The 13,965-nt window shown below is 42.6% G+C and overlaps 1 protein-coding gene across 3 annotated transcripts in view; it reads left to right on the top strand.

The window, feature by feature from the left end:
* Positions 1–3,321: 3,321 nt before the first annotated feature.
* The window catches only part of LOC107121328 (neuroligin-4, X-linked), a 217,708-nt gene continuing 207,064 nt past the window's right edge, over positions 3,322–13,965 (top strand). For all 3 annotated transcript variants that reach the window (XM_015424241.1, XM_015424240.1, XM_015424238.1), the window contains exon 1: positions 3,322–3,793. In XM_015424241.1, the coding sequence (XP_015279727.1) occupies positions 3,322–3,793 (472 nt within the window). The remainder of the gene's footprint in view (positions 3,794–13,965) is intronic.

The following is a 13,965-nucleotide window of genomic DNA, read 5'->3' as shown; positions in this document are numbered from 1 at the left end:
CAACTACCTAATCAGCCAAAGATGGTAGAAGGCTGACATTGCAGTGGCTGCTACTTGGGCCTCCATCATAAGGGAGGCATCCAAGAGCACTCCCAAGCTCCTAACCTCTGGCGCTGGCACCAGCAGCACCCCATCAAAGGTCAGGAGTGGGATCCCTACCCTCAGACCACTCCAACTCATGCATAGGACCTCCGTCTTCATCGGACTCAATTTTACTTGACTCAGTCTAAGCCACCCAGCCACCACTTGCAATGCCAGGACAAGATCTTCCAGACTGGAGTCTGACTGGCTGCCCAACAGCAGAAAGAGCTGGGTGTCATCCGCATATTGGTGACATCCCAGCCCATGCGTCCAACCAATCTGGGCAAGGGGGTGCATATAGTTGTTAAATAACATTGTGGAAAGCACCGTACCTTGGGGCATTCTGCAAACTAGCGGGTGCCTTTAGGACAGCTGTTCCCCTATGACCATCCTTTGTCCCCGACCCTGAATGAATGAGGAAAGCCACTGCAAGGCAGACCCCTGAATCCCAGTGTTGGCGAAGAGGTGTATCAGTAGTTGGTGGTTGACCGTGTTGAACACCGCTGACAGGTCTAATAACAGCAATACCACTGAACCGCCTCGATTCAGATGCCTCCGAAGGTCCACATACTCTTAGACTGAGGCTCCTCCAGAACAATATCTGCATTGCTTTTACACAAATGATGCCACTCTTATTGTATAGAATTTCAATAAAATCATAGAAGGCATATTTGCTTCCCTCTGATTTTATACAAAGTAATCCAAATAACTAAGAAATCAAAATTTTGTATGATCTCTTTATCAGAGTAAGCCAATTGAAATGGACAAAGGAATGACAGAAGAAGGAAAGGCAGAGCCAAATGGGAAGGGCCAAATGGAAGGGGCGTTGTTATAGGAGAAAGAGGCCATATAAAAGGAGAAAGGGGGGGCTGGTTATAGTTTATCATCCATGGACCATGCAAACTGGGAACCAACCTTGCATCTTGGGACAAATTCAGAACTAGTTGGCTCTGCCTACTGTTGTCTCTGGCTCCACTTACTATTAACCACCCTTCCCTTGGCTCCACCAGCCCCAGTGGATACCAATTTCCACTGCTCCATTCATAGGATCCCCCAGGTGGGAGTGGGGGATCCCCCAATTTGATGGGCTCCAATTTGCCACCAGCCAGCTGGCTGGCGGGGAAAGCCCCACCCCCACCCCCCAGCACAATGTCCCCTGCATGATGTGTCTTGTGGAAGTGATATCATCATATTGGGAACACCATGCAGTAACACTCTAGTATTTTGGGCAAAACTCTATGGTAGAGTTTTGCTCAAAATATTCGAGCATCACCACACGGCATCCCCAGTGTGATGACATCACTTCTATGTGACATCATCATGCTGGGGACATCACACATGGTGACATCACCCGGCCTCCACACTTCCGGATACCTCCCTCCCACTCCCCGCCAGGGAGCAAAGAGAACCTGGCAACCCTATCCTTTCAGGGCAGTGGCACCAGCCAAGTCAAATACTGTGGATGAGAGTATTGTACATAATTTTTTCTCTAGTTTATTTCCCTATGAGGACACACAGAACTCTGGAGTGCACTCTGTATTTTCTTCTACCTCCCCTCCTAGCTCCTCTGTCCTTGAAGATGGTGGAATTAGATGGCTGAATAGCTGAATAGCTGGTGGGGCAGATCATTTCTTAGGAGGCTTTATTCTACTAGAGTCCTAGGCAGGGTAGGGTGCACAGGAAAGAACAAAAAGCCTATTGCCAAATAATGGTTTGTTTATGTTTTAGAAATAGGACAGATTTTAAAAAAAAATGACTTGTATTTTTTTTAAAAATGACTTGGAATAGTGGGGTTCATGGTGGTGGGGACTGCATTAAACATTTGTATTGGACCCAGACAGATTATCCTTGTGTCAGTATATGAAGGAGTTGCAGGATAGACTTCAGTGTAGTCAGTGCTCTGATTTCTAGAGGCTGTGTTTTCTCCTGGGAGACATTTCTATGTCTGAATGCAATCAACTCAGATGCATTTTTTATCCAGGATTGGCACTGGGACTGAGACTAAGGAAGCTGCTAGCATTTCTTCAGGTCTGGGGAGGGGATGCCAGTGTTTCTTTGACTGAAAACATTTCCACACAACATCTTTGTATTTTCCATAAGACAACATTGATTCGTCATGGCACAAATCATTCAACATGGCAGAATTTATTCACACTACTCTGAAATATTACAGGGGGAAGAGGGTATTAACATTTTTAAACATGGCATTGAAACATCCGGTTAAAATTTAGCAAGTAATGCCTAGCAAATATGAAAACACTCCTACTTCAAAAAAACAAAAAAACCCCCGAAAACCAGTTACTGTAAGCTATCCCTAACACTCCAGAAATATGTTTGAACTGGAGAAGGGAGGAGTGTTGGGATTGGACTGAGAGTAAAATGGATTCATATCTTTCTTCATAAAATTTGCTGGCTGAATTTGTTCTAGTCGCATATAACCTAACCTGTTTCATGGAGGTGAGGATAAAGAGGGGGGGGGGCCCCTTTGGTCTTCTCAATTTCTCTTAAATCTTCCTTCAGTTTTCCAGAATTCTTTTTATTTTTTTCCCCATATACACACAGATGTTAGTCCTGCAGTCAGTGTGACTGCTGCAATGTTATGTTTCATTAGTGACTACTCTCAATGTACAGTGCCCACTGGAGAGATCCACTTCAGTGTAACAGTGTGTTACTGAAGCATGTCCCACTAGCCTATGAGGCACTAGGGAATTCCCAAATCCTTAAAAACTATCCTGCAGTGCAATGCTGATCTCACAAAATTGGATGAAATTCTGACAAAAAGGTAATGAAAACATAGTTTTAAATATTGTCAGTAGGGGAAAAAGTTAATTTGAATTTTTTTTTCTGTGCATAGGTTGATCCATCATGCTGGAATTCACTGGAGGACACCATGCCAATGTAGCAGAGTAAATACCAAGGATCTTGCCAACTTTAGTTCTTGGATAGTGACATCTCCATTAAACCAGGAACGGAGCCAAGGGATGGGCTTTCGGCACCAGAACTCTCCTGCTTTTTGTATCACTTGGATCTTTCTATGGTCAGTCTACTGAGACATATCTCACACTCATCTTCGGCATTTTTCCTGCCTGAGAAATATTACTTTTTGCCTCTTTATTTATTTTGCTTGGTCAACTACTCTCACCTCCCTGTTTTTCTTCTGTCTTTTTTTGTCCTGTCCTGACTACGTTGATTTTCTGTCTGGGTGTAGAAGACAGAGGCCTGCTAATGTTGATGTAAATCATGTCAAGGCCAATGGGACTCTTATGGCTGCCTTTGATCTTTACTCCAGTTTGTGTCATGTTGAATTCTAATTTCCTCCTCTGGATAACTGCTCTAGCGATCCGGTTTACACTTATTGATGGACAAGCACAATACCCAGTTGTAACCACGAATTATGGCAAAATACGTGGTGTAAGAACACCCTTGCCCAATGAAATCCTTGGCCCTGTGGAGCAATACTTGGGAGTCCCTTATGCTTCTCCTCCAACTGGAGAGAGAAGATTCCAGCCCCCGGAACCTCCCTCATCCTGGACCGGTGTGCGGAATGCCACACAATTTGCTCCTGTTTGCCCACAGTACCTGGATGAGAGGTCCCTGCTCAATGATATGCTGCCTGTTTGGTTTACTGCTAACCTGGATACTGTGGTGACATATGTTCAAGATCAAAATGAAGACTGCCTGTATCTGAACATCTATGTGCCGACTGAGGATGGTAAGTACAGTATTTAGCCACAATCCTCAATAAGTAAGAAAAGGTACTGCTGTAGATAATTTTATGTGCCAGATTTTTCCTTTAGTCTTGTTAGATGCAGATGTTGTAGGAATAGTACCACATTCATCTGAATGCTGCTATGTTATTGGAATACAATTCTGCTTTCAGAGAGTTGCCTTATTCATATTAATAACTATTGAAAAGGTTATTTGCAGAAGAAAATCCCACAAATAAAAGAAAGGACCTTGGATCCACTGGTAGAAGAAGGAATAATCTCACTTTTGATATATTATATTTCAAATATTGTTTTACTGTATAGCCCCTGAAAGGCAAACATTTCTAGCCTATTTGATTTAGCAGAAGAGTTTTGAAATGTTATTAATTTTGTGGAACTAGCTGTACTTTAAATTACTTTGGGAAGTTAAACAATATTTAATATCCACATCTGCAGCAAAAAAGACTTCATGATATTTGAAATAGTCACCATTTTAGTAATGCTGTACATCATCCTTCAGCCTAACAATTTTAAAGGGACTGACCTATATTGCACTGTAACATCCATTGTTTCCAAAACAAATAGTGTTCTACAGTAATTATCCCATAGAACTCTTTTATTGGAAATATTTGTTCTACTAATATTCTTTTTCAGGGTGTATAATTTTAAATAAACTGTTTCTATAATATACTCCCCACAAGATGCTGATTTTTTACCTGATGATAATGTCTTACTGGATAAATAATGGGTTGGTTCTACTCCACAGTACAATGAAGAATTGCACCGTGTAACAATATTGGTAATCAACTCAAAGTGGATGGTTTAAGTTTGCTTACAATGGATAATTGTACAATTTGCTCTCAGACACAATCTAAGTCTAGGCAAGATTGATACAATAAGTGGATTCCTGCAAATAACAAAGAGCTGAACCATGGCACTTATATGGTTGAACATCCAAAGTATTGTGGATTCTTCTGCTCTTTGAATGTAGATTTTTTGTCTTGCGTAGAATTAGTTTCTCAGTTTAGACCAAATAATACTTGACAATGAAATTCTCTCTTAGCCTTATCTTGTAACAGCCAGTGGCCCATTCTTTCATGAATCTTGGGCCTCCTGCATGTTAAAATATATATATATATATTCCAAGGTGAGCCTTGGTTTAAAGCAAATGACCTAGCCATCCTGCAGCATGCCCAAAGCAGCAACAGTAAACCTTGGGCCTCCTGCATGTTAAAAAAAATAAATATTCCAAGGTGAGCCTTGGTTTAGAGCAAATGACCTAGCTATCCTGCAGCATGCCCAAAGCAGCAACAGTGCCAAAGGGCATGGAGGGGATATCAATGAAGCACTTCCCTCACTATTCTTATTGTGAAAAGAGGAATATATAGTAATAGACTTTCTGAGAAATACAAACATGTATCTACCTGTTCGAATCTATTTCTCTTCCTGTGTATTTATTTAGAATATGTCGATGCCACCTCTTCAGAGGCCTGCTCAAGGTGGTTTAAAATTTTAAAAAAATCATGGTATTAAAATGCAATGTGTGTTGCACACACAAAACTGTTAGTTGACCTTTCTGTAGTTCTTTGACATGTAAGAACATCCATATGTGTAAAAATGTATCCCTTTAATTCACTATATGTGAGAGTTTCATGTGTGCATTCTCTCACATATTGCATGCACAGCCTCTCTTGATAAGGGGGAAATTCATGCTGTTAGGGAATCCCCATATGTGCACGGGAGCTCTTGTGGAGCTTTAGATTGGAACCATTCTATCTACAGCAAGTCTCATTTATTTGTTTCCTTAATGCTCAGCTTAGGAAAAAAAATCTTATTCATCCAGAGAGAATCTCATGTTCGTGGTATCATTTTGCAGTAGAGTACAGTTATCCTGGCTGTTCTGAAAACAAATGCTTGTAAGCAATCTGTGAACAAAATATGAACTGGGGGGGGGGGAGAAAGATTAAAAACACAACAACACCCAGAACATGAAGTGCTGAAAGAACTTCTTAATATGTTTTACTTGCTGTGAGTTGATGGCAGTTCATTCTTGTTAGTGTTGAGCTACGTCAATTTGTAATGTAATTAGCAAGATCTGCTACAGCTTCATTCCAAAGCTTTCCAGACTAATCCAGGTAACAGCAGTCTGGGCATGTAACAAAAGCATTTAACAACAGCTGTTAGCTTTCCCCCCCCCCATACATATGCCTCAGGAAGAATATTGGTTCTAAAGCTTGCTTACAGTACTTTTAATTAAGACCCAAACAAACAGAAGTCATTGTCTCACTCCCCACCACTGTGAGTAATTCCACAGTTTGTCAGTGGATGGCATTGACTGTTGTAGATTTTTTCTGCTCCTACCAGCAGTTCCATCCAGACTTGGGAAAGTGGATTCCCAGGGTTGTTTGAGCCATAGACTAATAGCCTTGAGGCTGAGTGACTGTAGTTGTGAGGGGAAAGGGCCCTCTCTGTTCTGACTCTTCCCTTAGTGGAGCTGCAGTGATGGGAGAAAAGGGCAATTTCACCCATTCTTCATTGCAGTTGTCTGACCCATACAACTGTTTTTTCATATGGGTCCCATGACCACACAATTAACTTTCCCAAGGTAAAATGCTGTAGTACAGGAAGTCTCATGCATCACATGACCCAGCTGATTACTTATCGAAGCAATCAACAGAGAGTCCTTTGAGACTATCAGAGGATCTTTAAGAGGCTTGAGAGTTTCGCCGAACTATTGAGTCTGAGGTTTCTGTTAAAAGTCCCTTCTTAGATCAATTATGGGTCCTGGTTTTGTTTAACCAGGGCACACTGTACGTATTGAAGAAAGGTTGCTGGCTTCTTCCCTTGTGGGTATTTGGACTGTCAACTGCATTCTCACTTTTAGCATGTAACAATAGGAAAAGGCAGGAATCATTGAGGCAGCTGTTGGAACAGACATTGTGGGTACCGTTGCCACCTCTGGGTTGGAAAATATGTGGAGATTTTGGGGCTGTAGCCTGGGAATGGATGGGTTTGGGGAGGGGAGGGACCTCAACCAGTTTTAATGCCATAGAGTCCACCCTCCAAAGCTGCCATTTTCTCTGGGGGAACTGATCTCTGTAGTCTGGAGTTCTGTTGTGAGACAAGAAAATCTCCAGGCCCTACTTGGAGGCTGGCAACCCTAATTGTGGACAAAGGAGATAATTCAGGTAATGCATAGAAAGCAGAGGTCATTTCCTGCAGGAGCGCATAGGAGCGGAGCTCCGGCAGTAAAGAGCCCAGGGGGCGGGCACATGCAACAAGCCCCACCCCCAGCTCCCAGCAGCCCTCAGTCAGAGCAAGAAGCAGCCAGGTAAGCTGCAGAGCTCCCCCGGTCCAAAACAGTCCAGTGGCACTTTTAAGACCACGTTTTATTCAGGTACAAGCGCTCCCTCCTCTGTGAGGGCAGAACTGCACGTCCCCCCCCCCCAAATAGCTAGCAATCCAAAACAGTCCAGTGGAGCCTGAGCAGTGGGTGTTGCCTTCTGACACACTTCCAGTGATGTCAGGGGGTGTGGCATATGCAAATGAATTATGCTAATGAGTTATGCTAATGAGCTCCTGCACCTCTTTTTCTACTAAATGACCCCTGATAGAAAGTAATAGTTGGGCAGTGCATTGAAGATGGGGGACTGTTTTGGTAGCATGTGGCTCATGTCAGCTTACTTGTGCCACAGGCTGATTCTTTTCCAGTTTCTGACCACATACTTTTGGCACAAACCATTCATTTATGGTCCTACAGTGATAATTCAGCTTGTTCCTGACCCCAATTAAATTTCTTCAGAAACAACAAGGCTTCTAACACCTCTTTATGTCTGCCCTCTTTCAAACAATATCCCACAATAACTTCACTGCAGTCACACACACTAAATAATCCATTCAGACCACTTTCCGACTGGATTTTACTGTGTAAACTGGCAAAATCCAGTTGGAAAGTGCATTGAAAATGGATTGAAAGTAGATTATTTAGTGTGTGACCGCAGCCTTATTTGTGTGCTCTGACACACAACAGTCAGCTGGGGCGATGTCTTGAGAAGTCATGTTTCAGTGAGGTGACGTACCTAAGGAAAGGGGGATTCAGGATGCTTTATTCAAGACCTTTGCTAGCCCTTGTAGTTAAACAACAGAGCAGCAAGAGCTGCTGACAAAAGAACTAGGAAGAAAAGGGTACCACAAGAGGAAGATACTGTGTTTGCATTTCTGATAGTGGCTAAATATTGCATCCTGGTACATTCAGCTTCTGGCAAGCAACATGGCTTTATTGCTAGACAGCATCAAGGTGAGCTTCCCTGGGCTCACCCCTTCTTTGACTGATGTTTACCTATTCTTGTTGTCTATTTATTTGTTGTAATGAACATATTTCATGATTAAATAACAACAATTTGTAAGCTTCGCCTTTTGAAATAAGGCATTCCATATAGATACAGATTTGTAGTTTAAGACATTGAATCATGGAAAATCTGCATAGCTTCTATCTTGGAAAATACCATGATGTGTATAACCTTTTCTGGGGTGAAGATATTTCATTTTGCACTAAATAATTCTGTTGTTTTCTCATCTGTGCATTGGATTTAGCTGACACTATTTTTGATCCTGGGATCTCTTTTTCTCTGAGGGGCTGTACTTCTTTTGCCATTACAGCCTTTATACTTTGGAGACTTGCCCGACTTTCTGTTTATAGTGTAGTATCCTTTTTTAGGTCACAGTATGATATGAGCCCCCCCCCCCCCCAAGATATAATCTGCTTTAGCATTTTCACCTCAACTGACTCTGGATTTAGTGTTTCTGTACACTTGCCCTCCAACAAAAAGTGCTTAGTCATTTGGTCCCAGGACATGAGAGGAAATATTTAATAGTCCTTGACTGTATCCACATGGTGAGGATTCTCCATTTCCCTGTAATCACCAGTGGAAATGCAGAGGTATTTGCATTAGCAACAAAATGTGCACAAGGCAGTTCTTTGCACACTTTCCACCGTGAGATGTTGTTTTCCCTGAATTTCCCCCTACTGGCCACTGAAGAGCTTTTTGCAGGCTTAAAAAAAATTATCAATTGCTTTTGCACTCTTACCACTTAACAATCTATGGCCACAATATACTAATTCTTATGAATTTCCATTTTAATGGTAACTCATTAGACCTTTCAGTTCCCTTTAGGACCAAAGACTTTAAAATGAAAGCTGGATTTTTTTTAAAAAAAAAACCCCACTACTATACTGTGGCAATGTTTAATGATTAATGTTAAAACACTATAGTGCAGTAGCAAAAAGACCTATGCATCAAAATCCTTAAACTAGTGTGTCACCAAATCATGCCAAAGGTAAATTGCTTTGCATTTGACTCCATAGAATCAGATTAAATACGTTATACTTTGTCATATGACTCCTGGCTGGCAGAAACAAGCAATGTTGTTATGGATACAGACCATGAAATTAGGTTTGAAGGAGAGGTCTGCAAGTGATTGACTCTGTGAGCTCTATTCACATTTGCTATCCCTATTCAAATACCAATTGCATTGCAATTTCTGTAAGAGAACGAGCAAAGAGCAGTACCCTGATACAAATGAGTGATGTGACTATGAAACTTGTAACACTATAGTTCTTGTTTTCATAAAAGAAATAGCTGGTTGCTGTTTGGTTACCCTTTAAAGCTTTCTGAGAGCCAAACCAGCTGTGGAGTCTTTTGAGCAAAAATCCTACTTTATGAGCTACTGGCATTAAAGCTGTGAGCGAGCGTTTTGGCTACTGCATACATTAGTTTGCTCTGGAGCCATCCTTCCTGAGCTAAGACAAAAATGTGTGAGCCAGAAGCTCAAAAACTGTGAGCTAGCTCACCCTAACTCAGCTTAGAGGGAACAATGGTTATGAGTGCCATTAGTTAGGACATGTCTGCCTGGCCCAACTCGCTGTCAAAAACAATGACTCATAAATTCCTCCGTGAGTGTTGCAGGGGGGGGGGAGGTTTCCAGCTTCCCTACTGTGCCATTTTTGCCCCTGGAACTAGAGAAAGGGGCAAACAGGCACCTCCCTACAGCTGTTTCTGCTGGTGAAAATGGTGCATTAGAAAAGGCGGAAGGCCCTCCTCCCATCTCACAGTTCTCCAAAGCCCCACAGAACAGTTTTAAGATGAGTCAACCCACTTTATACAGTTGTTATATGTGACAGTAAGTCAGGTTGGGCACCTATGTCCTGACACATGTCACTCAAAACAACTAGTTTGGCTCAGAGAAACAAGTATCAGTTGTAGTTCAGCAATTCAATTGTGATTCAGGGGTCACACACCAAGATGAGCATGGCATTTCTCCCACCTATGATTCTAGATCTGTACTAAGGTTGCCAGTGGCAGGAGGGCTATGAGGACAGTTATGAGAGGGGTACAACATTGGCTGTGGTTTCACATCACTTCCAGTAAAATAAATTGGAAGTGACATAGGTAGCTCTAGGAACTGCTGGAAAATCTATGGTAAGACTGTAGAGTTTCTGGTGATTCCTATGCCTAACCTTTGTCACTTCAGGCTTGTTATTGGAAGTGATGTGACAATATAGCTGGTGTCATGTTGTTGTTGTTTTTTAAATAACCATCCCTGCTGCTCAGAGTGGCAGCAGACCATGAGAGTGGGGAGGAGTGGGTGGGGAATTGTCCCACCTGACTGGGGACCTGGCAACCCTGATCCATGCATTCATCACAAACAACTTGGTTTTGGAATCCTGGCTGGGACAAAGAGTTGCAAGGGGGAAAGCAGTGGGTCTGGTGATTGCTAACCCTCTGTAAATACTGCTCATTTCTGGAATGGATTTGAATTCTGCAGCCCCATCATTCTCTCTTTAAAATAAGTGTCTTAGTTTTGCTTCTTCCTTGTGCAAATTGAACATGTGACTCTTCATTTATTACTGTATACTGAATTATATTTTAATTGATTAGAAATTGCCTAGGAAGCCATTGGGCCGAGAGAATGGTTGCCAGCTCCTGTGGAAAAATTCCTGGAGATCTGGAGCAGAGCCTAGGGAGGGAGGCGTTTGGGGAGGGGAGGGAGCTTAGCAGGGATGTGATGCCATAAAGTCCACCCTCCAAAGCTGCCATTTCATCCAGGGGAATTGATCTCCACAACCTAGAGAGGTGATATAAGTCTGGGAGAAAGCCAGGCCCAACCTGGAGGCTGGCAATCTTAGCTGAGAGTTAAAATTTATAATCTGCGAACTAAGTAAATGGGGTGTGTGTGTCTGTGCTTCTAAAATTCTGAGAAGTCAACATTAAAGTTCAAATATGTTTCCATATCAGTATTTCTAATTGTTTTCTAAAATGACTGGAAATGGTAATAATGTCATAAAATGGCTCTGTGAAACAGACTTTTTATAAAACGAATAAAATTATTTTTACAGTTAATGAGTTTCACAATCTTAGCTGTTTTTATTTGGCCATATTCTGAAAAGGAAGCCTTCTCATGTTCAGAAGCTATGAATTTGATAATTGTCAATTTGATGCAAACAACAACAAAAAATACTTCATTTGACCCCTGAAAAGACTGTTCCAGGGATCCTGGGACCTGGGTGGACAAAAAGCCATGCAGGACAGGACCTGCAGTAAGGAGGGTAATCAAATGAAACTGCTGCTCCTGCCTTTTGCACCACTGGAAGAGCTGATAGGATCCAACCCAAAACATCCTTGGATACCAGAATTTGCAGAAAACGACAGGGCAAAGGAAAGGGAAGAGTTAATAGCTATGAGCCATTATTGGAAACAGTCAGCCTACATCTTTGGACCAATTCAGAATGGTTTTTCTGTTGTTCTAAATGCAACATCTGTGTATTGTTCATAATCTATAGTCAGTAACTCATAGCAAGTCACAATGACTTCTGATCTTTTATTAGTGTCACTGAAAAAAAAAACCCACCCCAAACCCCTTCAGAATGCTTTATTGGTAGCCTAACTGCTAAAATAGTCATAACCCCCACTCTTATTGTTCTGAAATCATAGTGCAGTTTTTGAGTGAAATAATATTGATATTTGATAGTTTCTGAGGAATAGGTCCATCATAAGCATTAAGCTGACGAGTTGCTTTTGATGAAAAGACATTGATTAGAAAAACTAAGTAGCTATTCTAATTTTGAAACTGTTGGCTACAAAAGTGAAGCAGCTGTGATTCTCAAAGAAGTGAAGTAACCATTTCTTGGAGACACATCATTTATTAAGGAAAGCATAAAGAGAACATGTGGGGGGGGGAACTCTACAGAGCAATGTTATTTTTCTTTTTCTGACATCCCTCAGAAGGAGTTCATTTGTCACCAAGAAGTGTGAAAATATATGCTGCGTGACCAGATGTGACAGAGGACAGGACTCCTATACCTTTAGAATTACACAGGAAAGAAAAAGGTTCAGATTCCCAAATACTGCACACGTAAAATATCTTCTCCACAAAATTAGTAAATACAAGTGGAGAACCACGATACTCACAGAGGGATCCCTTCTTCCAATTGCATCCGATTCCCCTTAGGGGGGGAATTCTCAGGAGTGAGACTCCCCCAGCACCAAGCCTAGTGCAGCTCCTGAGCCTAGTGTTTTTTTTCCACCATCACTGGGTCCGGCATGTGTCCTCTGCCACCAGTGCCAGGCCCAGCATGGCAGCTGGGCATCCACTGCCATGATGAGCTGGGGGGGATCCCATATTCCCCCAGCACCCAGCCTGATGTGGGTCCTGAGCCCAGTGTCCTCCTCTGCTGCTACCAGGCCCAGCATAGCTGCCAGTCTGCCACACTGTCAATACTGGGCCTGAGGTAGGTGCAGTCTCTCAGCTTGTGCAGAGTACACTCATTTTACTTTTCAGGGGATTTAAACCCCACTAGTGGATTTTTAAAAAAACGTTTCAGATTTTTCTGCAAATCTGGAGAGTCCCCAAGTTTGCTAAAAAATCTATTTAGCATTCATGTGGCCCCAATTCGTGGATTTAGTGATCTGCAGATGGGGGCCACATGTCGGTAATAGTACATAGATTGAAAATCCCTGATTTGTGGTTCTCTGCTGGGATGAATGGATTGGGGGGGGGGGGAGAAGCACAGATATGTGCTCCTAGATAATAGTCTCAGCATACTATAGAATCAAGAACCCAGAGCAGAAAGTGAGAGAGGAGTAATCATGGGGAGTGGGGCTTCCTCAATCAAATCTTCCTCAATCCAATTAGGAATAGGAAATGTTTATCTCAGAGTAGTTTTAATGCAAATTCACATAGAACATACATTAAAGAAATCCACATGGGCCATGAAATCTTTACAGATTGCTCATATTGTACTTCTAAGTGACTGGTCTATATATACTGACTAGAAATAAGGCCTGTTGTGAAAATAAATATAACAAATTCTAGAAAGAGGCTCTGGGAGAGTGCCAAGGCCTTGGGCACTCAGCGTTGATGTGCTGTGGTGGCCTCAGCAGGGTATAATGACACACATTTTCTCCAGAGGAACTGATCTCTGCTACCTGAAGAGCAGTTGTAATTTTGAGTGGTCTCCAGCCCTCACCTGGAGATTGACAACAATTGTTACCCAGGAAGAAATGGCTGGTCTGGAGGGTGGAGTCTATGGCATTGTACCTGTCTGAGGCCACACCCCTCCTCAAACCTCACCCTCTCCAGTCTCCACCCCTCAAATCTCCATGAATTTCCCAACCTGGAGTTGGCAACCCTATCTGCTTTCCAGCCAAGCATCAACCTGCCATTATCTGCCCCTCTAATTTCAGCTTTGCATCTCCTCCCCCCTCCCTCCTGGGGATCAGTTGTAATTCTGAGATATTCCACCCTTCTCCTGAGATTGGCAACAGTGGTTCCCCAGAAAGGAATGGCTGGTTGGGAGGGTGGAGTTATCAACCTGCCATTATCTGCCCCTCTAATTTCAGCTTTGCATCTCCTCCCCCCTCCCTCCTGGGGATCAGTTGTAATTCTGAGATATTCCACCCTTCTCCTGAGATTGGCAACAGTGGTTCCCTAGAAAGGAATGGCTGGCTGGGAGGGTGGAGTCTATGCCATTGTACCTGTCTGAGGCTCCAGCCCTCCTCAAACCTCACCCTCTCCAGGTTCCATCCCTCAAATCTCCAGGAATTTCCTACCTGGAGTTGGCAACCCTATCTCCTTCCCAGCCAATCATCAACCTACCTTTATTTCCCCCTCTCTTTTC

This window comes from Gekko japonicus, unplaced genomic scaffold, assembly GCF_001447785.1.
Source record: "Gekko japonicus isolate JY-2015 unplaced genomic scaffold, Gekko_japonicus_V1.1 scaffold2033, whole genome shotgun sequence".
NCBI lineage: Eukaryota > Metazoa > Chordata > Lepidosauria > Squamata > Gekkonidae > Gekko > Gekko japonicus.
The sequence above is the reverse complement of the archived record's forward strand: the minus strand, read 5'-3'. Positions and strand labels throughout refer to the sequence as shown.